Genomic DNA, 25,345 nt, shown 5'->3' with positions numbered 1-25,345 from the left:
TGTTAGGCCCCTGGCTAAGATAGCAGGATGAAGGCTGATTTCTCTGTCTTATATTGCCCTTGATGGCTCATGCATACATATAGTCAATTACAGGCAGACTTAGCAAATGATCACTATGTGTGGACACACTGTCTATAAAGTAACATTGGTTATTACATGGGGAATTTAAGGGATTTTACTCAAAAGCCTCAGCTTGCCTTGGTTTCTCTTGCATTTGCATATTCTATCTGCCAGGTGGCAAGCTAGAATTGATTTTCATAAGAAAGAAACTGCCTATCATCTCTAAACCATTGTCCAAGCCTCAGCCTTTGTTTTTAAACTAGAAGTTGAAGGAAGCCACCTGGGCTGGAAGCCAGCAGGTGGCATCTGACTGAAGTCACCTCAGCAGCTCAACCTGCAAGAAGTTGATTTAGACCTTTCTTTTTTCTCTCTCTCTCTCTTTTCTTTTCTCTTTTTCTTATGTATGCTAGACCAGGGAGAGTCCCCCTCTCCCCCTCCCTCCCCCACCCCGGAAGGGCTGTCTTTGAGTGACAGGTTCCCATTGTGAAACAGGCCAACTGAGACCTAAGCTGCAAATGTCAGTAAAACTAAATAGCATTTCAAAGGGACCTTGTACATTTCCTTCCTCTGTGTGCTCATTGCTTCATCAGCCAAGAATTGCATGAGTGGCTCTGGAGAGCACATTGGGCCCCATAGATAAGGAATTGACTTCGCAAAACATCTTTTCTCCATTGCATCTGGTTCCAGTGTCTCATGTTTTTGTTTGTTTGTTTGTCTTTAAACTTCCTGCTTGCTGATGGAAAAAAAAAAAAAACATGTAAAACAACCAATTGACATTGGCTTATCCTTTTTAAGGGCGACTTCTTTGTTTGTCTTGCATCTGTTTGGCACTGCTCTGCAGTGTTTGGAACCTGCTTCCTGCTCTAGAAGGCAGCTGTCACCTGTGCAGCTTCATAATAGTGGGTCCACTTTTGTCATCATGAAGCAGCTGTTTAGATGCGGTTCTCCTCGTTCTAAACATGAAGGACCTTGGGCACATGGAAAGCCAGTTCAAAACACTGCTCGAGGGAGCTAAACACGTCTGACAAAAGCTCTCACCTCAGCCACGTAAAAGCTGGAGACTTACAAAAAGTTCCTTCATTATTTTCTCAGCTTCTGTTTCTTGACATTTGAATATACATGCAAAGCTTACCTTTTAACGTACTGGTAACAATTATGCAACACAGACCCCAAAGGTGCAAGAATAATCCAGGGGTGGAGTGGGGGAGGGGACTGTAGTTTTCCACTACAGTCCACTCTGAAATGTAGAACAAATTTGGAGGTCAGGGGGAGCCTGCAGTTCTGCACAGAAATGGCCACGTCCCTCAGCAATTCTCTTCTCTAGCTTCCGTTTTCTTGTTAGTAAATGACTTGAACTTTGGAAAATTCAAAGTCTGGGTTAAAGCCCTTTCTTTCTGACTCTGGACCTTGATTCAGACACCTTGGTCACTGCTGAGAGAAGATGTTGTGGAGTGACAATGCAGAATAAAAGTGAACCATCCAAGAGACTCTCACACCAGAGCAGTCCACGTAGAAAAGAGAGCAGGGGCATGCTCTCAGGTCTGAAGGAGCTCAGAGTGGCTGATGGAGTTGAGGGAAAACTGAGATTGGAGCAGAGCCAGCAACCAACCACTAGGCTAAAGAAGGCGAGAGACTGCAGCCAGATCCCATTGACAGCAGTTTCCTTGACCAGCAGGAAGTTTATTCTGGGTGCAGTTGAATGTAAGTGTTAGAAGTGATAAGGTAAAGAGCAGCACCAGTTGATTGTTGAAACATGCTCATAATGCAAGAATAAATGGGGAACAGAGTTCCAAATACAGAACTGTATATTCAACACTATTTCATCTCTCTCTCTCTCTCTCTCTCTCTCTCTCTCTCTCTCTCTCTCTCTCTCTCTCTCTCCCTCTCTGGTTTTCTTAGTAGTTGATTTGTGTTCCTTCATTGCTCCCCTGGATTTTTGACAGTTTCCTATGAGTTGATATTAATTCAAAGAGTGTGCTCAAAAAAATTCTTTGTTGATAGAGCTACTTTAAGGATGGGGGTTCTTTATGATGTCATGTCTCAGATTTGTGGGTCCTTCATAATGTCATGTCTCAGAGTTAGGCTTGCTGCCTCTTTGGACAGCCAGAGTGGATTTTGAAGGCTATGTCAGCAGTAATGTTTATTTGGATTTTTGTTGTTGTTTCCAAGAAAAGGCCTTAGGCTGTAGCTCACCATGTAGCCTAGACTGATCTTGAACTTAGGTGATCCTCTTGCTTCAATCTCCCAAGAGCTGGGATTTCAAGTGTGAGATGCCATGGGTAATCATTTGGCTTTCATGTATGTGGATGTGTGTGCATGTGTGTGCATGTGTGTGCATGTGTGTTCATGTTGAGGCAAGAGAAAAACATTGGCTATCATTCCTCAGGTGTCATCAATCTTGTTTTTATACACAAGGTCTCCCATTGGCCTGGAACTCACCAAGAAGGCTAAGCTGGCTGGGCAGTGAGCCCATGGGATCAGCCTGTCACATTCAACCCTAGTATTACAAATGCTGGCCACCCAGCTTTTTATATGTGGATCTTGGGGGATTAGACTCAGCTTCTCATGCTTGCGAGGCAAGCACTTTACTGGCTGAGCCATCACCCCAGTCTGCTGTTAAACTCCCCGACTCTCAGTTTGGATATTTTTAATGTCTTCACTTACAAGCATTTCTTACCATCAATCTAGTTTTATGCAAACTATTCATGCAAAAAGACTCTTAATATTTCCGTTTAATCCCACAGATTTGAATATAACCTGCCGCTACGCAGGTGTATATCATGTGGAGAAGAATGGCCGCTACAGCATCTCACGGACTGAGGCAGCTGACCTCTGCAAGGCTTTCAACAGCACCTTGCCCACCATGGCCCAGATGGAGCTGGCTCTAAACAAGGGGTTTGAAACATGCAGGTAAAAAGACCAGCACCCACACTGGAGGAGGTACAGGGAAGGGGCAGGGCTGACAGCTGGAAGGCTCCTCCCTGACAGTTGAATGAGAGGCAAGCCTACCTATTAATTTGGCCGAGTCAACCCGAAACCGGTATGACAACTGGAATTGAAAGTCTAAAGACACCTTTGTGAATCACGGAGAGAGAAGCCAGAGGAAGCCATTAGGGTCATATCAGTTGCAACTCCCTTACCTAATGTGCTCCTGTAGCACTCTCCTGGCTTTGAAGAAGCATTCGGTATCATTGTCGGAACCACAAGAAAACGCAAAGCAAATAACAGTGTTTAAAATAAATAGGTAGCTGGCAGAGGCTTGGCTGTGCAGACTTGACACAAAGCACGTTCTTCAAATCTCCTCTCTCTCTCTCTTTCTCTCTCTCTCTCTCTCTCTCTCTCTCTCTCTCTCTCTCTCTCTCTCTCTCCCTCTCTCTCTCTCTCTCTCTGAGCTTTTAGGTTGTCTTCTATGTTGCTCTGTTCTGAAAAAGTAAGTAAAAGAATTTGGAAGTTGTAAAGCTATATTACATCAAAGTAAGTTATTATCAGAAGTCTTGAGAAATCTTCTACAAGGTACCCAGGGCCCCAGAGGACCTTCTGTAGACCATGTTATTCCAAGATAATCACAAGAAGCAGGGGCATCATACACACACACACACACACACAAAGAGAATGCTTCTAGAAAGTCTAGATGCCGTGTTTTTCATGGAAACTATTAAGCGGAAGTTAATTGCATCTATTCCCAGCCCTTAGTTACAAACTCGGGCAACCCACTTCTTGAGTGGTAACCCAGTCTCTTGCTCTGCCTAATATAGTTACCATTAACCACATGTGGTGAGTTATATTTAAGCTAATTAAAATTAGACTCTATGAAAATGACTTCTTTGATGGCACTAGCTATGTTTTATTTGCCTGGTAGCTGCCATATGGAATGGCATGGGCTCTATGGAGAATATTTCCATTGGATCAGAGTGGCCTCCTGAGCAGCACCAGCCACACATCTGTCTGTAAGTGCTCAGAGCTTAGTCTGGGGGAATGCTAAGGGAGGAGTAAGCTCTGTGGCTAGAGAACCCGACCCATTGGCTTCATGAAGGATGGCCAGTTAGCAAAACCATTCATTCTAATCCTAAGGCTATGTTTTAAAATGAGGCCCTCACTAGGTCACTGGGCTAAGAATGTGGTTTTAGGAAGCTGGCCTAAGGTTGTGAAACACAGTTAAGACGCACTTGTGAAACACAGAGAGTTCTCACCTGCAGAGAGCCAGAGGAACAAATAGAGTGCTGAGCTGCTGGGAGAATCCCAAAGGCATCCTCTACCTATGAAGACATTTTTTAGATGAAGCAACCGAGGCTTGTAACTCTACTTATACATAGAGGAGTCTCTGTTTGTGACCAATCTGCACATGATGGCCGAGCCCTCCCAAGGGACAGAGGATAAAGAGGCAGGATGCAAGGACTTGCTAAATGTGACTTTCCTCCATCACTTACTCATGCCATGTACACATATAGAAAATTTAATGTCCCCAACTCATGTAGAGTACATGCGCATGTCAAGTAGCATGATATGGTGAAAATTTGCAATAATTCAAGTCTAGAATGTCTGATACACATAAATTTTGCCAGCATGATGCAGAAGGGCAGGGTAAAGAAGAGTATTTTCCCTGTTGTGTATTATTTAGGAAAAAAGGAGAGAAAAAAAAAAAACCTCTGCTGCAAAAATCTGTCATTGCACCCATACCTGGTATTAAGTGTTTCAAAACCCACTTTCATAATTTCCCTCTGGGAGCTAAGGAATCGGATATCTGCCAAAAGGCAGGAAGGCATCGACTCAGCAACGGCTTCTGTCTTGTCTGCCCCACCCTGATTAGTCGCAACTCTCAGGTCCATGAGAACTTATTAACGTTTAATTGTGCGCCCTCCCAGCACCCAGCTAAGGAGACTTTGGGGAAACCAGTCTGTTGGTCTGGTTGAGGAATTAGTCATTCGGCTTCCATTGCAACACCGGCATAATGAGAGACTTTGAGCTTAGGAGCTTCCGAGTCACTCTCATTTCCACAGGCCTTGCAGGATGCTGCAGTCTGTGCTGTTGCCCCTGCAGAAGAGGTTACAAGAAGGTGCATTTTAGCCTGCCCCGTGCTTCTTAAACCTTGCCGATTCAGCATTTTCCTCTTTGTTCGCTTGCTGTCACACTGCCTCTTTCAAGCAGCATTTTCTCATCCCACACCCCATATTTTGTGGCATCCTATGTTATCTAAGCCGCTTGGGTGCTTCTGAGGGCAGCGATGATGTGCGTTGTATCTGAAAAGGCCTCCAAACCCAACCAACTCCCAGAAACACGGAGATGGGCATGGGAGCGAATGGCACGTAGCTTGAAGAACTGCCAAGCGAGCCACTGCCTTCTGCTTCCCGATGGCTGTTGTTTTCAGTTAGATGACAGTGGCAATCTTATCCACAGTCTAGGATGTTCACAAAGTCAGACATGGAGCGTGCTCTGCACAGGATCAAGGCTTCCTGCTACAGTAGTGGAGTAAAGAGTGAGGGCTCGAGGGAGAAGGCGAGGACAGGGAAGAAGAAGAGGATGGAAAATAAGGCATGGCTGGAATCTTAAACTGAAAGAAAGGCCAATCCACTTGTTATCCTAGCAAATTGGATCATTTTATGTCATTTTAAAAAAATATAAAGCTAATTTTGGTGTCAAATCTCACAGCATAACTTCTTACTTCTGTAACTCAGGCTTTCTGATGCCTTTAAGAACATTGCCAACCATAAATTTTATATTGAACCAGTGTTTTGTATTTGTGAACCTTTTTGTTTTTTAATTTAAAAACAAGAAAAATCAGCCATGGTGGCACACACCTTTAAACCCAGCACTCATGGAGACAGAGGCAGGCAGATCTCTGTGAGTTCTATGCCAGCTTGGTCTACAAAGTGAATCCAGAACAGCTAAGACTACACAGAGAAACCCTGTTGCAAAAACAAAACAAAGCCAACCAACCAACCAAACAAACAAACAAAGAAAACTCAACCAACCAACAAACTAACAAAACAAGAAAAATCACCAGTTCCCCAGCCTTTAAATAAAACCCTCTCTTTCCTTCTTCTATGCTGTTATTATTGGATTTTACGTAACTCAGTTGGAAGCCCTGACATCCCGAGGGGTGAATAAAGCGAAATGCTGTTCTATATTAAATGTCATTTGATGGGATATTATGAAATGGCATCCAGGCCATTCATGTCGATAACTTCTTGTTTCCCCTTGGCAGGTATGGGTTCATAGAAGGGCATGTGGTCATCCCGAGGATCAACCCCAATGCTATCTGTGCAGCTAACCACACAGGAGTATATGTCCTCACATCGTCCAACACCTCCCGCTATGACACGTACTGTTTCAATGCCTCAGGTTGGTTCTAACTGCGTGGTCTTTGGGCTGCTTGTGGGAATACGGTTGGCTGACAGGGGCTCAGCTGAAACACGGCCAGAGCTGCCTGATGCTTCCTCTCAAAATGAGTCCTGAGAGTCTCTACCATAGAAGGAAGAGCTAGATTCCCGTGTTCATGGAACTAATGTGCCAGGCTTGCGAAGCAGATGATGACGACTTAAATGCCAATTATGTCACATGAGTTTGGAGAGTGCATAAGAAGGCACATGCCCTAGGGCTACCTTTCATTTGAAAAGTGAGCAGGGAGGTACATCTCAGGAGGTGTTTAGGAGAGCCATGGTCCAAGTAAAGGAGGAAGCAATTGGCAGATGCAAAGGCCACAGGAAGCTGGCAGCTGGAGCATCTTATGTATGCCCAACAAATACCAGGGAATTCAAGGTGGCAAAAGCCCAGGAGTCCAAGGGCAGAAGTTAGAGAGGTGTAGGGAAAGGGTGGCTAGAGCCTCGAGTGTGTTGGGAAATTAAAGCCATTTCTACCAGAAAGTGGTACTCATCTATTGATAGTTTGGGGGTGCAAGTCAAATGACTGAGAGTATTTTTATAAATGGAGCTAGGGAAATGCAAGGAGGGTATGAAAGACCCTTAACCTTCTGGAAGGCTTCTTAGCCAACAGTTGAGACATCCAGAAATAAGAAAGCTAAGTAAAGATAGAGATGCTGGGCTCCTTCCCTTGCTTATGAAGCCTTCTCCAGCCATGAGAGAGTTTAGAAGTCATGCTTACAAGGCTACTTCAAGACACCACACACACAAGCCGGGCGTGGTGGTGCACACCTTTAATCCCAGCACTTGGGAGGCAAAGGCAGGTGAATCGATGTGCATTCGAGGCCAGTCTGGTCTACAAAGCGAGTCCAGGATGGCCAAGGCTACACAGAGAAACTCTGTCTCAAAAAACCAAAAAATAAAATAAAATAAAATAAATAAATAAAATAAAAATTAAAAAAAAGAAAGAAGAAAAGAAACCACATACACATATAGCAATTAAAGGATTCTATGAATTGTAAATTTCCAGAGTCTTCTGAGAATAATTAAAACCATAAATGTCAAAGTTTTAATGCCAACGATTAAAAGTCTCAGTTCTCAAACTGTATCCCTTCTTCAGCCTCTGAATGGTTGAAACTATGTGGCAGGAAAGGAAAAGCTCTGAGGTGAACTTGTCACATCTTCCAGGACTGAAAGTTTTCCTTAAACATGGAAGGAAGATGTTAAATAGACTGGGATGTGGGTTAAGGCTTTACCCTTAGGAAACCATAGACAGTATAATATGGTGGGAGGATATAAAAACTGTGTGGGCTGTTAAGGTAACAAGGGACATCAAGGGTACTGGGAGATTACATCAGTGTCTTTAGGCTGTGTCTGTACCACCCACCCAACGTTTCACAAGCACTGAGGGTCAGAGTGGGAATTCAGGGGAGAACTCCAGGGTTTGGGAGAAGGGGATATGTACATTGAGGCCATAGTTGGGATACAGTATATGACCCCAGTGGATTGCTTCAAGTATATATGGGGCATGGAGAGACACAAACACGAGTCAGGAAGAAAAATAATCATAGAAAGTTTACTCATCCCTATCATAACAACAACAACAACAACAACACACACACACAAACGTAGTTTGATCAAAATGGGAAAAATCCACCTGAAACTACACAGGACACTGTCCATACTCAATATAGTGAGCCAAAGTGTAGATAGATCAATAAAAAGTAGGGACAGAGCACTCTGTGTGCAAGGGGTCAGGAATGAATGAAGGGCTTGGGCAAGTGGCAGAGACTCCTTGATGTGACCCTGCCAGCTATTCACAGTCTCTGGGTTCTGTTTTTGCTTCTCCTGCTGAATCTTGTTCGGTGAATATATGCAATAAATCACATGGCTCTGTTCCCACACTGCCTCGGCTGTTTTACAAGTTAGTGTCACTTTGAGTTAAGGTTCTGAGAAATTTAATTGAAACAGGCAAAAGCACATACTGTTTTATGGCCAGGAGTTAAAGGGATCCAGGCAAACAGCTACTGCGACTCTTCTTCCCACCCTTCATGTTGCCAGTGAGTTTTAGTCCATGCCCAGCACAGTGTTGATGAACTCTCTTCTCCTGGGAGAAATGGGTGTTAGTTCCGTTGAAAACCAGGAGAAATACTAAAGATCTGTGACGTACCAAAATGACTGTTAACAGTAGTAATGTTTAAAAATAATAGCACTTTTCCTTTTTTCTATTTTCCATGTAGACTTAATGTTGATAAGCTTTTATAGTTTTACTTTATGTTCAAAGACAATATATATTTATCAACAGTATCTGCACACTACTGTGCTAAGTATACTGAGGATAAGAAAGAACCAGAAACTTTGTTTCTTGTCTTAATAGTATTAATGGTCCTCTTGAAGCAGTAATATAAAAACACAGAAAGGAGACTTGGGAACACACATAGCTGGGACAAACATATTGCACGCTCTGAACACCAGAGCATAAAGTGGGCTAAAGACCCTGGCAGTGTCTAGCTCCCTGCCAGGAATGTCTTAGGAAGAGTCTTTTTTTTTTTTTAAATTTATTTATTCTTGTTACATCTCAATGGTTATCCCATCCTTATATCCTCCCATTCTTCCCTCCCTCCCATTTTCCCATTATTCCCCTCCCCTATGACTGTTCCTGAGGGGGATTACCTCCCCCTGTATATGCTCTTAGGGTATCAAGTGTCTTCTTGGTAACCTGCTGTCCTTCCTTTGAGTGCCACCAGGTTAGATTCGTCCTACCCCAAGGACTCCAACCACGAGAGGGAGCCCCACAAACCAGCAATGGGGAGAAGAGCCACCAATAGGTACAACAACAGATAACTTCTATAAGCTTAAGACCCTAGTCATTTTTTTCTGTGGCTTCCCAATCAAAATTAAGGCAGCCCGAAGAAAAGGCTTTGTGATTTCTTTTTCTGCCACATCTCTCAGTATCTAAGGTCTGGTGACTTCCAGGGAAGAGACACAGACAACCGATTTGTTCAAGTTCATTTTTTAAAGCTTGCTTTCAGTAAGGTGTCTCAGTTTCTTCTTTGCATAGAATTAAGGAGCAGATTTTTACATTTGTGATTCGTCCAAATGTCACTCTTTTGTTTGTGAATTGTTGGGAAATGTATTCACAGAACACCTACAAAGTATCAAGCCTGGAGGAAGCACCCTTTCTAGCTGGCACCCAGACCTTGGCACCTAGACTGAATAATTATTAGCCCTGTGGAGCCAATGGAGCCAAACTTTCTGAAAATACAGCCCCAGGGGAGCCAAGTTTAGTATTTTGCTAACAAATCCCTGTGCTCAGGGACACTCACCGCAGTGCCTTGCTTAAGAGAGTGAAGCTCCTTCTAATGAGGTCACATGAGTGGGCACAGGCATAAATATGTAAACTGCATATTTGGGTCGCCATGCATCTTGGCATCCTGGCCGGATTTAACTTTTGTATGAACTTTTAGGTGAAGTGGAGCGTGAAGAGAGACTCTGGGTGAGCGCGTTCTCGTCACTGACACACTCGCCTCAGTGTTGTTGACATGCCCCATCTACCACATCTTCACTTCCGGAAATTCACAGGCCCATTTCTGGGGATGTCTCACCTCTGAATACCAGAAACATCTCACAGACCGGCTCAGCCCCAAGACAATGAGAACAGATACCTCCCCGAACTCTCCAGCAACCACAATGTCCTTACTCTCAAATAGAGGGGTTTGAAGAATATTTTTAAGGAATAAAAAGCCAGAAAAATATTATTTTCTACAACATTATGAATTCCTTAGAATCACGGATAGGGGCATCTTTTGTCTGTATTTTTCTTCTCCAATCTGGCCTGCGTATGTTGAATGGCTTTTAGAAAGAATTGATAAACACGAATCCTCCAATCACGACTCAGACATCACTTTCCAGGCTTGCCCACAGGCCTCTAGGGCTGTTTTTTTTTTTTTTTTTTTTAGAATTGAGATCTTTTCTCTTTTTTCAACAAATATATGATAAGTGTCTCTTCACTCGCCATGTCTGGACCAACAGATGAACTTAGTACTCACTTTGTAAAGCCCATATATCTCTGTGGTGGTGGTGGGGAAACAGGAGGTGAGGGTGTGTTGTATTCCTATGAATTGCCGCCAAGAAAGATGAGCAAGAGAATTTTAGATCATGGTGCACATGAAGAAAACATGAAAAGCTGATATGTGCTGGTGACAGGGGTCCTGGGGGGATGGAATAGTAGCCTTGCCATCAGTGACTTTTTTCATTTAAAGGTTCTCTTTATGAATTTTCTCACATCTTTTGTAAGAATGCTTTTCCTGAAATTCACTTTCCTCCTGTTGAGGGTCTACAGCTGTCAGCAGCTTTGCTTTCAAAGAACTGATTGGAATAAAAAACAAAACAAAACAAAACCAAACCAGTCTCTTTATATTTGGCAAAAGATATTTCTAGTTACTGATAAGCAGCCACTAGCTGTTTGCTCAACTTCTGTTTCTGCCTGTGTTATGAGTGTGCAACATGTTTATGAGCGAGAACTTTAAAATGTCCCTGTGACCTTTCTTCCCTATGACAGTCATCTGCTAGTTGCTGCCTCTGTCCCTCCAAACCTCCAAGCATATCTGTATGTATCCACTCACCCATTAATCTCTTCTTTCCTCTGTGTCAGAAAGCAGCTCTAGAGGAAACCAAGCTAACAAATTGTCGTTTAACATTTAAGTGGACATGCATACCGTAAGAGCTGTTTGTTACGCAGCTAAGTGTGGTGGCAACACTCTTGTAACTTCAGCACTCAACAGGCTGAGGCAAAAGGGCTATGAGAGTAAGAACAGCCCATGTCTCAGAAAAACGTAGGAGGGGGTAGCCCTGTGGTACACAAACGGGACCAACGTTCACATTAAAGCCACACCAGTTTATGGCTTTCTGGGGTCTAAGAGCTCTGTACTCACTGGGGGAGCATATGGGCATGACTCGGGTGGTAGTTAAGCCATTGTTGTCTGCTTTTAGGATTCAAGGGACAACACACAAACCAGGACACAGGTCCTGGCTTTAGAGCATGTCAGGCAGTGCTGGCCCAAAGGCTTCTAGAAACAGCTGTGAGTGACCAGCTAGCCCAGATCATATAGCATGGAATCTTAAAGTAGGGGCGGGACTAGAAGCAAATGGAAGACAAGAAAAAGAGAAGCCAAATGATGCGTGCTAAGACGGCATGGGTGCCCGGGTCGAAGGTGGCCAGCCCTAGCTGTGTGCTGTGAAGCCTTGCACATGGAGAAGGCGCTCATGAATATTAGCCAAACTAATGAAGCCATTAATCTTTTAATAAAAGACTGGACATTTGTTGATTACTAAATGTTTTGATTATCAGATAAGTTCATTGGTAATTTTGTGGTAATCTTCAGAGTCTTTCAATATTCATGTCACTCCTGTGTGCTCATCACAGTCTCTCATCATCCAAGTTGATTATAAATTATTTTTTGCCTTTATTTTAACTTTTTTTTTTTAAAAAAAAACAACGATTACACATTTCTTTTTCAATTGAAAAGAGTTTTATAATTCTTTCTAATGATATGCCTAATTAGAGAAGGGCCTATGTCTATCTTATTCGTAATTGAACATGAGGCATCAGACTTGCCACAGTGTGAGATACAGAGCGCTTGCCTCCTCTGCTCTCGCATATCCCAGTCTGTTTTCCCTAGTGCTGGGATTACCAATGTCAACACACATGACCTAGAATGCATGTCTTCTTAAAGAATGAAGTTTCTGGGGTGAGAATAGAAGTTTACTGGAACTCTTGATGTTAAATAAGACTGTAAAAACGTGTCACAAATGGCAGAGAAAGTTCTTCACAGTTTACCAAACTTCAGGAAAAGAAAGTTATCTAGGACAAAGCTTGACTAATATGACACATTAGCTGTGGGGTTTTTTTAATTTTTTATTCTTAACTTATAATTTCTTCCTTCTTCCTAGCTCCTATTGGAGAAGACTGTACATCAGTCACAGACATACCCAATTCCTTCGATGGACCAGTGACCATAAGTACGTACTCCTTCTACTTTCAGGGGATTTGTCTCACTCTTGGGAAGGGCATCTGACATGTTCACAGCAGATGTTATCAGGGTGACTGAGATGTTGGGATTTTTTTTCCAACATGGGTTTTACTGATAGTTTCGTTAAAGCAAGCTAGGTAAGTGAAACAAAAGGAATCCTTCATACCACCCATGCCGTTTTGCAAAAAGTATTTCCAGCGAAGTGCACACAACCAACGGCTGAGGTTCAAGGCAGAATATTCACTTCAAGGTTGACTAATGAATTAATTCATTTTTACTTTTTCTCCTGTGGCTCATTCTGGTCACTTGTTTATTAAACCAAAGAGTCTGATCCTGTGATATGTGTGTGTGTGTGTGTGTGTGTGTGTGTGTGTGTGTGTGTGTGTGTGTGTTTGTTCATTTTAAGGTTGAATTTCACGAGCATAGTTGAAGCTCTATCAATATTTAAATAAACTATTTTTCTAGTTAGAAATGGGGGCTTGCTTAAATTGACAAAAGTTACTCCTTAGAAAGAATCTTGCTAATGGGTTGCAAATACATCTTCTTTGTGGAGACTGAGTGACTGCTTTACTTCAAATCCTTCCTACACATATTTTAGAAGGGACTGTACAGGGTGCTAGAAGTGCTTCTCAGTGAGGCACCACTCCTTGGCCCCTATGTTGAATGCTAGTAGCAATGTATCACATGACGCTTGTGATACCGTTCCATCACTAAGGAGGAAACTGAAGCCCACAGGGTTACCTTGCCCAGCTCAGGTTCAAATGTTGGGACTACCCAGTACCTCAACTCTCTCCTCCTCATTTCCAGAGTATGTGGGCAAGTGGGGGTGAACTATCTCAACATCTCACCGACTATATCTCAGCATGAGACAGACATGTTTTTAAAGCAAAGGAAACGTAGCTTCAAACTCATGTTTTATGACAATCCATTATCTTTCCTATACTCAAGAGAAATCAGCCGTGAAGTTCTAAAGGTGCCTCTCTGTCTCCTTCAGCTATTGTCAACCGTGACGGTACCCGCTACAGCAAGAAGGGTGTAGAGTATAGAACACACCAAGAAGACATTGATGCATCCAACACTATGGATGAGGATGTCAGTAGTGGGTCATCCAGTGAGAAGAGCACCTCAGATAGCTACATTTTACACACCTACCTTCCTACTGGCTACCCGACTGGAGACCAGGATGATGACTTCTTCATGGGGAGCACCCAGCCCACCAGTAAGGAGAAGGGGACCCATTATTCCTGTGTGACAGAATGCCAATGACCCTCCTGAGTGATGCACACTCCAGTGTTTCTTTGTTTTTTCATCCCTCGGTCTGGGTGACATCATCTGGGGGAGTTGGGCTCCTGTGCCTGTCAGTGCTCCTGGTCACCATGCACTGACTTCTCCTCGCCTTCACATTTCCCCCATCTTCACTTCTGTACCTCTTATCTTGGGATAAGGAATGCCAAACTGGAAGGGTTTCCTCAGGGAGGTGCCTCTTTCCTCTTGTTCCTGATGACTTAGACCTGTTACAGAAATAACTTATGGTGTTGCTTAGTTCATTCTTGTCATTTTTTCCACTATAGATAAAACTGTTATATTAAAGTTAGGGCTGTAGCGTGTACATTCCTCAGGCTCCTTTTATAACCCCACCTTAAAAATCTCATGTTTTAACCTGATTTGTTCTCAAGGTTCCGGCTATTTAATATCAAGTGATATTCCACAACCATTAATTTTCTAAACCATTCACTCGCTTTGGTCCAAGGAAACAGATGCAGGGAGCTTTCTGATCACCTTCTGTCAATTGCAGAGTTTTAGATTGCAGTCTGTTGGGGAAGACCGCAATGTTCTTTGGGCATGTGGGCTTGGCAGCATGCGAAGGCTGTACACGCTGCCCTGGATGACTTGGGGTTTGTGCAGCTGGGCTCTGTAGGAAGATGCTCAGGGCTTCTTATCTCCTCTACTTCCCCCTCTGTACATCCTGTTTGGTTTGTTTTAGAACAGGGTTTCAGATGGCTCAGCTCCATCTGTGGAGGGTTATTCAACCCCAAAATGGGTAGCTAAGTCTTCGCTGGGTCTCCTAGTATGGTGTGGATTTTCTCATTTCCTGGCTGAAACTCAGTAGGGTGGGATTCTGGATTCTTCACAGTTTGGCAAGGACGTACTGGCTTGTGAATCTTCAAGATAGGCCCCCTTTTAGTCCCCTTGTCACCCAGAAGCCAGGAAGCCTCAACAGCACTCTGATGTAAGTTGAACTCACTTAGCAGTATTTTAAATCTGTTATCAGCTTGCTGAGTGAGGGAAAGGGTGACACGAAAAGGTGCAGGATTCTACTCATTCTTAGAAAATTCTTTGAAACCTGTCTTTCCTCTTCAAAAAAATCCTCCATCAGATTCTGAGGGCTTGGAGATAGTGCAGTGGGTAAAGTACTTGCTTTGCAAGCACACGAGGACCTAATTTTTGATCCTCAGCATCCACATAAAAAGCTGAGCACAGCAACAGGTATCTGTCATCCTAATACTAAGGAGACAGAGATAGAGGAAGACCTGGAGCTTGCTGGCCAGCCAGTCTAGCCAAATCAGCGAGCTCCAGGTTCAGGGAGAGATCCTATCTCAAAAATTAAGGTGGAAATCAATCAAGGAAAGCATGCTTATGTCAACTCCTGGCCTCTGCACAGGCACAGGAGCACATCCTCCATCTGAATCAAGGCACATCTGTTCACACTTCCCATGCCCTCCCAGGTCAGTACTCTCTGATGGTGGCTGTGGTTAGAGTAATATCAGAGAGAACCCAGGGCAGTGAGGTTTCCATCCATTCACTCCGTAGTGTGCATCTTCTCTGCTCCAGATACTGCTCTAGTTTATGAGGTCAGAGGTCATGGATACAGCATCCCATCTCAGAAATCCAAGAAATGGATAGTGTGACATTTAACTAAAATATAGCTCAGAGTTTGAGGGGGAAAAAAGAGTTTTTCTTTCCTTTTTTAGAGCATGTTTCTTAGTGTTTGGTTTTTGGTTTTGCTTTTTCTTTTTAATGGGTGTGGAAGAGAGGCCAATTCACCTGCCAGGTTAAGTTTACTTGAATGTAGCATATGACAGAGTTAGCCCTAAGCTTCTGAGTAGAATCCTACTTTCCAAGTCCAAAGAGGAGCCTCCCAAGGGCTTACTTATCACTGTTGGGAGGAGGAATGAGACACAGTGAGAGGGAGTGGATGCAAATTAACATGCAGAGGAGCAGAGGTCAAGAGCTGGGCTGGCTCAGGGCATGGAAGAAGCTATGCTTGGCTTTAATCAGCCCATTCTTTCCTTAAGGGTGCTCAGTGGGTGGCAACAGGGAAAGCTAGCAAGACCCACAGTTTCTGTAGACTTGGGTTTTCCCACTGGCTGTTTATTATAAATGTTATTTTTGGAAGCATCTGCCTGGAGGTGTGTCATCAGGTCTTTCTTACTGGTCATCTGGAATTCTCTGGAATAAGAAGCCTAAACTAATTTAGAAAATAGGCTCTTGCCTTGGAAAGGTCTACTTCCTGTCTTCTGGGTGTCAAATGAATAAGTTGTTTTTCATCTTGCATGACCTTGCTTGGGTGGGGCAAATTGGAAACTGATGGCTAAGATGACACGTCTTTCATTGTCTCCTCTCGTTCAGCTTCATTGAAGAAGATGGAATAGTGCTCATTTTGTTTTCAGTCTGTCCATTTCTTGTTAGCTGCTTTTTCCAGGGTACTTCTGGGTGAGGGCCAGAAACAATGCGTCTTCAGTGCAATTTTTCCATAGTGGATAATCTGAGAACTCTTGTGGGTGCGCTGTGGGTAGCTAGTTTCTGTCTCTGCTCTCACTAATGTGATCTTTAGCACTTGGTGTGGTGATGCTCCATTTCTAAAGTAGAATCCAGATGGGATTCAGTAGGTTATACATGGTATGCAAGAACCAACAGCACTATGAGAAGACCGTAACCTAGATTTTTCAGAGAAATGTTTGATTTAAAACATTTTCTTTTTAAAATCCCAGATGATTCAGACATTTATCCCAATGGCATTTTGCATTTTGTTTCTATGGAGGAACATTCTGGAAACCAGTTGACTTGAAAGTCAGATGAAAGAAGTTTTGTTTTTTTAATTACAGAATAGTTTTATTATCCATTCTCCAACTTAAATAGAGTCCAACAGTTCTTCATTTCTATCAGTTCTATGTGGGAAAGGGATAGATAGATGCTGGAGGAAGCGTTACCTAGCGACAGCGTTTTAAATACACACCCTTTACAAAATTCTTGCACAACTATAAAGTTTAAGTTGTGTTTGATGAGTGTGGGTGGAGTTTTGAAATGCCAGTTGTCACAAGCTACCTGTGTACAATGCTGAGCACACGGAAAAAAATGCAGACACCCTCAAAGGACCTCTGAAGACAAATTAATGGAAGCCATTGTAAGCTGTGCTACATTGAAGGCCTCCAGATGTTGGTAAGAGGATGCCATCAGGAGAAGAACAGTTAATTTGCTGCTTGAATTTGCTCCGGACACAATTTGAGGGGGTCTGAGTAGAAGACCGAGAAGCATTGAGATTCATGCCCTAATCTGCCTTCTTGATGCTGTCCAGAGATTCTGTGAGATGGTTGGAGTCTGGAAAGATAAAGTAGCCTCAACTTCCCCCTTTTCATCCTCATTCTATAAATAGAGATATTCTGTATAGGACAGAAAGCACAGCTTTATAGACGTGAATCTCACTAAACAATATTTTCATAATTAATCTAGTTGCCTCAACTGTGCACTCAAACAGCCATGCAGCAACTCAGAAACAAAGTAATTGGATGTGGTTTTGGTTTGGTAATTCACAATCCACGACTCAGACTCAGGAGCCCACAACGACAGCAACTACAGGTAAATGACCATATTTTTGCTTGTCACCTGTCTTCAGTGAGGTATTAAGAAGGATGGATGTTCATTATCATATAGACAGTGTCTTTGCTGACAACCAGTTCTGGTGTCATTCAGCAGCCACAGAAATCTGTGGATCTATTGTCTCCTAAATGCTCTACTTTCATCTTGGCAATATGGAGACAGACAGAGTCAGATTAACTTTCCTGTGACTAGGAGAGTCACTCAAGCAAGAACCCCTAGAAAGACATCTACTGACCAAATGATCATATCAGCATAAGGGAAGTACTGATTAATGACTAAAAAGCATAGACTTTTTTTTTTGACGCTGAAAACCTTTTCTGAAAGCACTAAGAAATGACATGACTTGTTGCTTTATATCAAAGTCTAGGGGTTACAAATGAGCTCTGGGCACATTTGATCATTAGCTCTTAAGTATTTTTACTTGGCAGCTTTGCCGTGGCGGGGGGGGGGGGGGGCTTGGAAAGGGAACCAGTCTATAACAGCAGTTCTCAACCTGAGTGGATAATCTTTTGAGGATCCAATGCCCCTTTCACAAGGGTTGCCTAAAACCATCAGAAAAGCACAGATACTTACATTACCATTCATAACAGTAGCAAAAACCAGCTGTGGTAGCACACGCCTGTAATCCAGGCATTTTAGAAGACAGAGGCAGATGTATCTCTGTGAGTTTGAGGTCAGCCTGGCCCTCAAAGTAAGTCCAGGACAGCCAAGACTACACAGAGAAACCCTGTCTCAAAAACAACAACAACAATAATAGTAGTAGCAAAATTACAGGTATGAAGTAGCAACAAAAATAATTTTATGGCTGGGGTCACCACAACATGAGGAACTGTATTAAAGGATCTCACCATTAGGATGTTTGTGAATTGTAATGATGGGAGATAAATAGAGATTTCTTCATTTATTAACTTACATTGACAGATAATACAGCCATATTTTCAAATAAGCATTCTCTCTGCAGAAAGGGTGTCATGAAAATAGAAAAATGCCCTTATACATTTGTTTACCTTATAAGACACTCCTACAATCACGTGAGAAACTCCTACTGGTGTTTTAATATGGTTGCTACATCACTGTAATTAATATCATCCTGAGGTGGGTGGGTGGAGGGGAGAGATGGCAGAATAAGGAGTATGCCGTTTGTATATCTGGATGTGTATGGTGTATCTTCACAGGATGAGTAGTGGGAGGGAAAAGGGCTCTGTGGCTGTGTTTCTTTTGAATTGTTTCTGAGCTTTCCTGAGAGCTGGCAAAAAAAAATTTTTTTTTTTTTTGCTAATTCTTGTACTTGGTAATTTATTGATGGCTCCAGCTTTCTCTGCTTAATCATATCCTGGTTTTTAATTTGTTTCCTATTATTTTGTATGTCTGTCTATGTCAGGACAACATAACTGGCAGTCTTTGGGAGTGTTCAAATCAAGTCTGTTGCTTTGGTATTGGTGAAATCACTGGTGAATTCTTCCTGTTTTTCTTGGTTCATAATGGAACTGAAAATTGACTGCTCTTTCTTCCAAAGTACATTGTTGACGTGAAAATGATTTGTGGTAATGGCTCTAGGGTATGTGTGCCCTTTTTGGACAAAGGTGGAAAGATATCTTCTATGTCCTCTTCCTGTCCCATTCTCGCTTGCATTTGGGATTCATGGGTTACATGCCTGTGACTTCTGGAAAAGATATCATCCCCTGACCTCATGGGGAATGGTATTGGTTGGCCAACTTCAATCATGAAGAATGTCAAAGGGCTTGGGTTCCTAAGATCTGGCCACTAAAATCACAAACACTCAGATTTGGAGAGTGCCTTAAATGGCTTAGTATAACCAATCTTTCTAATCATATGATATGTTATTTCTACTTTTAGAAGACCATTCTATTTCTGAAATTCTCACCACAGGTCTTGACTAGGCCTCATGGAAAAGGAGAAAAATATTCAATCCTTGTTCTATTTTATAAACTGAAACTTCAGCTAGTTCTCATGCAATTTTTTGAGACTTATCTTCTGCCAATTGGACTTCACACAAGTGTCCAACACAGATTTTTCATCTTAAGATGATGGTGTGGACCACTTGATAGTTAAGGTCCCTCCATATCTGACGTTCTATGAACTTCAGTTTGGGCTCCTGAATGAAACAGAACTTCTTTTCTCTCTCTCTCTCTCTCTCTCTCTCTCTCTCTCTCTCTCTCTCTCTCTCTCTCTCTGCTCTCTCTCTCTCTCTCTCTCTCTCTCTCTCTCTCTCTCTCTCTCTCTCTCTCTCTTTCTTTCTTCCATCTATGTCAAGAATAGATGATAATCTGGGTAGGAAAAGAGTGAAATCATTTACAATGCTATTTCTTAGAACTGATAATTAACATTTCAACAATCAATTCAATCATGGTAACAACAGCCTTGATGCCCAAGAGGCAAGAAGCCCAGAACTGGTTTTCATGGTTTTTTCAACCACCAGAGTCCAAGAGTCATCTTCACACAACAACGAAGATGCCTGGTAATGATTATAGATATTGTGAACCATATGCCTGCTTGACAGCCTTTAATAATTCTCATTAACCTATGGGATGCAGTTAAAGCCCAAACGCCATTCTGTCTCACAAATGTGTGTGTCAATTTAGGAAGATCATGAACTCTTAGATAGGTCTGTTTGATTTAACATTACTAATATATGGTTTCCTTCTCTATACTTTTAAGAAATCTATATAGCCCAGAATAAAGTTAATTAGGAAACTAGGAAGTGGGGCAAGTCTTTGGTGATAGTATTTCAATTCTTAAAGAGTGTCTGGGCATATCCTCAAATTACCAAAATTAAAAACTTTTTTTTTTGAGAATGTAAAATGACATAGCCATAGATACCAAAATATAGAAAATTCTTATCAATTGAATTAGTCTTGGATTAGACACTAATAAAGTCAGATAGCTCTACCATAAGAAAGCCTGTGTTGCATTCAAATGCTAGAAGAGTTCTTTTTAGTAAAAAGACATCTTTTGCAGTAACTGCTGATTTTTAAAAACTGGATTGAAAGTGAGAAAGCCTCAACATTTGGGCTGTTTTTCAGTATCATCAGCCTTTCTGACCCTTTTTGGTTGGTTAATAATTGGCAAGAACATTCCTGCTAGTTGACCTTTTCCCCCTCTGTGGGAAATTTTGAGAATGGGCAACTCCTGTGTCTATCTATCAGACACAGGGTCTGATACTAAAGACTGAGAAAGAACATGCACCTTTTTAGAAATGTTAGAATGAAAGCCCCTGCTTCATACAACCAGTGAATGAAACACTTTACTTCATACAATCAAATAACCCTGATCAAAAGGAAGAATAAATGAAAAAGTGAACTTTATAGATATGAATATCTATAGGGTTTTTAGAAACATGACATTTAGGTAACATTCCTGAAAGTGTTGTGAAAGAGCAAATCGGGATATGTGAAACCTTCCTATTCTTGCCCTGGCAGCTTAGCTTTAATATAACATGCTAATGTGGTAATAAGAAAGATATTTGAGTGCAAGGGGGAATTTGCATGGGCCCCTGCTTTGTTGTCTTTTGCTCTAACTTCTTTGGTAGACTATCTATAGTTATTCCTTAACTACCTTAAAGAGAATGTTGAATTGGAATGATCATTGCAACTTGCTTAAGGGCCACATATTAGCTTCAGTGATGAGGGTTTACAGATAAACAAACCTACTCTCTCACTCTCTTCTTAAATTCTTGGGACCTCCATGATACCTCCCGTGCCAGACTTTCTTCCTTGGTGAAATGGGTTACTTGGCAGCCAGCTCAGCTACTAATGCAAGTCACCACAACAGGTATGGACTCAAATACCAACCAAGCAGGCTGGGAGCCAAAAGAGGAAAACGAAGATGAAACAGACAAATACCCCAGTTTTTCTGGATCAGGCACTGATGATGATGAAGATTTTATCTCCAGCACCAGTAAGAATAATCAAATACGGTAGAACCATTTATGCAAGGCTTTCTGAGGGACATATTTCTCTTGGGAAGCAGATGAAATGAAAAATGACTGAACCTATGAGTTTTACCTTAATTCCATTCTGATGAGAGTTGTGAAGGAGAAAATAAAATGTTCGGAATGGAAACGAAAACACAGTGCTAGGAAAAAAAAAAAAAAAAAACAGCTCATAAAGTTCAGACAGCTCGTGTTCTTCCCTTTCTGCTTATCAATGTCTGCTCTTATAGAATATTTGCATTATCAAATGTGGCTGGGGGATGGCATATTAAAACACTACACCAAATATTCACTGTGTCCCTGCTGTGCCAGACAATGGGAACACACAGATGAAAAGGCCAGAACTTTTGCTTATGAAAGGCTCATGGACCGCTAAGAGAGATATGATTGGGAAGATGGGCATGACACTGATTGAAAACTTAGGAGGCCCTAGAATGGCTTAAAACACAGGATTCCAAGCTCAAGAACTACATTGATTGATCAAAAAAATAGTAATGACCAAATGGAAAAAATTCAAAAGTTCCAACAAATTTCCTGGACACCAATATACCAGAATGACAGTAGAAGGAAGAACTGGTGCCAACTCAGTCTTAAAAGACAGTGTCAATTATTAACACCAAATAGTGACACCACTATGTAACCAGGTCCAAATTGGCTGGGTGTGATGGTGTATGCCTTTAATCCCAGCACTTGGGAGACAGAGGCAGGTGGATCGCTGTGAGTTTGAGGGCAGCCTGGTCTACAATGTGAGTCCAGGACGGCCAAGGCTAACACAGAGAGACACTGTCTCAAACAAACAAACAAACAAACCAAAAACCCAAACAACCACCACCACCACCAACAAAACCCCAAACTTTCTAAGGACCCTGAAGTGGAGACTGTAGACAAAAAAAAAACCCCTGTTCTGCCAGATGACTGACTCCCCTAGAAGATTTTGCTGGAAAAAGACGAGAATCATAAACCTGATTCAATTAATTTTTGGAGAAAGAATTTAGGGGTGTTCTATCAGCAACCATAGACAGTAAAAATGTCATCTATCCTATTAAGATGGGAGGGTTTCATTTCCAAGTGAATAGCACCTAGGGAGGAGGAATCTAACGCCAGTTTGTGGCTTAAAGACATCTAAGTGTGTATCAATGATACAGCAAATACTAGAGATAAGCCAGATTTTCTCCTTGGAGACTTCAGTGATGTATCCCCCAGGCTGGATGCCTCTGCAGAGCTTAGGAGTTTAAGAAAAAAAAAAAAAACCCAAGGAACCTCACATATTGAGCATAACTATGGCAGTGTCTTCTGGGTTGAGGATATAGCTTCCTTGCAAATGTGTTATTTTATCAGGCTCTGGGAGATAAAGTCCTCATGTCATCACACCTCCATCTTTATAGTGTGTATTCAATTTCAGTTCACTATTCTACCTACCACTTATACCCCTTAATTCAACAGGATGCCCTATTTCTTCTGGAGGCTTGGGCTAACTATCGGTTTTCAAGCTTACTAGAACTGTGGTTAATGACTCTAAATTATTTTCTTAACTTGCGAAATGGTTTTGTGTTATCTGAGTATCAAAACATTATTTGAAGGAAGATGAACTTACAAATAGACTATTCACAAAAAAATACTGTGTCTGATTTGGTCAAAATGGGTCTTTTTGCACTTCCTGTTCTGGGTTTCCTATTTTGCATGCTACTGGGGCACTGGTGAACTGACATGTCTTTGTTTTTCAGTGTTTGTGCTGATGGTGGATGGTTACTTATGGCTCTTTTCTATAAACGTTTGCATCTTGGTCCTCTTTCATTGGCTGTAAATGGCTTGTTTATATCATGTTCTGTATTCACTGGGACTCTCATTGGTGTTTGGTATATGTTCAGAAAAAAAAGTAGCTAAGCCAAATGGCTCTATGAGGCAGACATGTTTCCAAAACCCAACTACAAGAAAGCTTTGGCTCTGGTGGTTCTTTCTTTCCCCAGTAAAATCACTAGCATGATGGGGCTTCCTATGTTCTAAGTGAGCTATCAACTTCCTCAGCCTGAGGATCTACAGTCAGCATGCCTGCCAGTGATACCAACAAATGGCCTGGACTTTCAAGGCGCCTACAGTTTGCATGACTGAGCAAAACTCTTCACATCTTTGGTCTTTGGTCATTCTTGGTGGAGGGGTAATGCTTTCAAAGCTGTTCTTCCTGCTGCCGCAACATCCTTGACTACTTCAGCCAGAAGATCTCATGTTCTAAACCCAAAGATATTCTAAGACAGAATGTGAAGGACATTGAGATACAAAGCAACATGGTGGATGAAGCTGAAGGATCTCTTCTTTTCCTCTATTTCCACGCTACCATCTATACAGCCCTGTATAGATGAGCTGCTATATAGACTACAGAAGAGAGAAATGTGCAAAGCAAGCAGTGAAGGTTCAAGAAATAACATTTTCTTAATTGCTTCAATCATCATTATGACAGTTGCATCCACTTCACGGGTTTCTGACCACACAAAACAAAATCAGAACTGGACCCAGTGGAAGCCAATCCATTCAAACCCAGAAGTACGACTTCAGACAACCACCACGATGACTGGTAATGAGTTATGCACATTTCATTAACGATACTTTCCCTCAAAGCTTATGATGCTGTGAAGGTCAAACCTCTGGGTGAAGTGGGAAATCTAATTGATGTCTCATCACAAATCCTTAGCAAACTTTCATGAGGGTACGCCATCCCACATGGGGGTCATTTATCAGCATACTACGTGAACATAAGTTATTTTATGCCACTTTGTTATAAAAATGAATATACCTGGATGGTTTATGATACTGCCTCTGACAAAATGACTATTCTGGAATAATAAGCAACATTAAAGAAATTTGTACCTGTTCATTTTCTCAGGGGTCATATTAGTGAAATCACTCAGATTTATTGAGAGTAAGTACTCAAAGATAGTGCTTAAGCATAGCCCCAGCAGATAACACATAGTTTAATTGAAGAAGAGGAGTATTAAAGACTATTTGATTCAAAGTCACAATGTACTTAACCGTCATCACAACAGATATAAACAGAAATAGCACCATTGCTCATGGAGAAAACTGGACCCGGGACCCACAGCCTCCTTTCAATCACCATGAGTATGAGGATGAAGAGGAGAGCCCACATGCTACTAGCACAAGTAAGAAAGATGACGCTCTGAAGTTCTGGTACCCAAGTTATCAGAGATATCCTTTGTCTCTACACAATAATTTACCTGCAGAGCCTGAAAAGGGCCATTTTCAGAAATAAGAAAGAAAGATGCCAAGTGGCCAGATTTTTCCGAGAGATCAGAATGCTTACAAAGAAGATGTGAGATGCTGTCTTTGTAGTAATGATTCCTAATCATTCTGGTTTGGTAGTTGGTGTGTGTTCTCAGAAATGTGTGATATGAATGTTCCCTTCAGGTGTTTAGTGTGGGATCTGGAGGGAACGATTGAAGAGAGAGCAGGTCTTTTAGGTCTCCATCTTCTATGAAGATCTGTGATAGACCCACTTTCTTTTTCATACTCTCTTCCTTGCTCTGTGTTAGAATGATGCCACCTGTGTCCTTGGAGGAAAGTCAGTGCCTCATATGGTCTCTTTTCAAATTATAAGCTACCCTTCTTTTGTTTAAAAAACTCAGGGCAAGTTGGGAAAGGTTCTGGTGCTCCTACTGTTATTTCCACTTAAAGACAAGTATCTCAAGTTTTTAAAAAAAACAAACAAAAATCAAAAACAAAAAAATCTCATGTTTCACCCCTGGATTATAAAGCTAGGATAAGAGAACAAAGAAAAAGAAAAAAGTTAAATGTATTCATCTGTATCTCAGAGAAATGTCTACCTAATTTGGAATACAACTGATCCTTGAGATAATATCTTGTAGCATTTTAAAGGTTATGGCTCGACCATGATTTTCATATACTTGAACATTATTAAAGGGGAAATGTAAGAAACAGCTTCTTAGGAACCAAAGTTGGTTATGAATTCCTGGATTGATGGATGTGTTCACAGGCAGTCAAGGAAAAGTTGGAGACATGCATTAATAAGTCCTGGGCATTGTACTGAATGTCCG

General features: G+C 41.8%; 1 protein-coding gene across 4 annotated transcripts in view; it reads left to right on the top strand.

The window, feature by feature from the left end:
* The window catches only part of Cd44 (CD44 molecule (Indian blood group)), an 83,623-nt gene that overhangs the window by 30,640 nt on the left and 27,638 nt on the right, over positions 1–25,345 (top strand). For 2 of the 4 annotated variants that reach the window (XM_051144233.1, XM_051144231.1), the window contains exons 2-10: positions 2,805–2,970; positions 6,263–6,399; positions 12,369–12,437; positions 13,443–13,667; positions 17,180–17,305; positions 19,707–19,805; positions 21,119–21,244; positions 23,734–23,847; positions 24,317–24,433. In XM_051144233.1, the coding sequence (XP_051000190.1) occupies positions 2,805–2,970; positions 6,263–6,399; positions 12,369–12,437; positions 13,443–13,667; positions 17,180–17,305; positions 19,707–19,805; positions 21,119–21,244; positions 23,734–23,847; positions 24,317–24,433 (1,179 nt within the window). The remainder of the gene's footprint in view (positions 1–2,804; positions 2,971–6,262; positions 6,400–12,368; positions 12,438–13,442; positions 13,668–17,179; positions 17,306–19,706; positions 19,806–21,118; positions 21,245–23,733; positions 23,848–24,316; positions 24,434–25,345) is intronic. The other 2 variants (XM_051144232.1, XM_051144234.1) reach the window with 2 other exon arrangements.

Source organism: Acomys russatus, chromosome 4 (assembly GCF_903995435.1).
Source record: "Acomys russatus chromosome 4, mAcoRus1.1, whole genome shotgun sequence".
NCBI lineage: Eukaryota > Metazoa > Chordata > Mammalia > Rodentia > Muridae > Acomys > Acomys russatus.
Note: the sequence above shows the minus strand (reverse complement) of the source record. Positions and strands in the feature narration are given on the sequence as shown.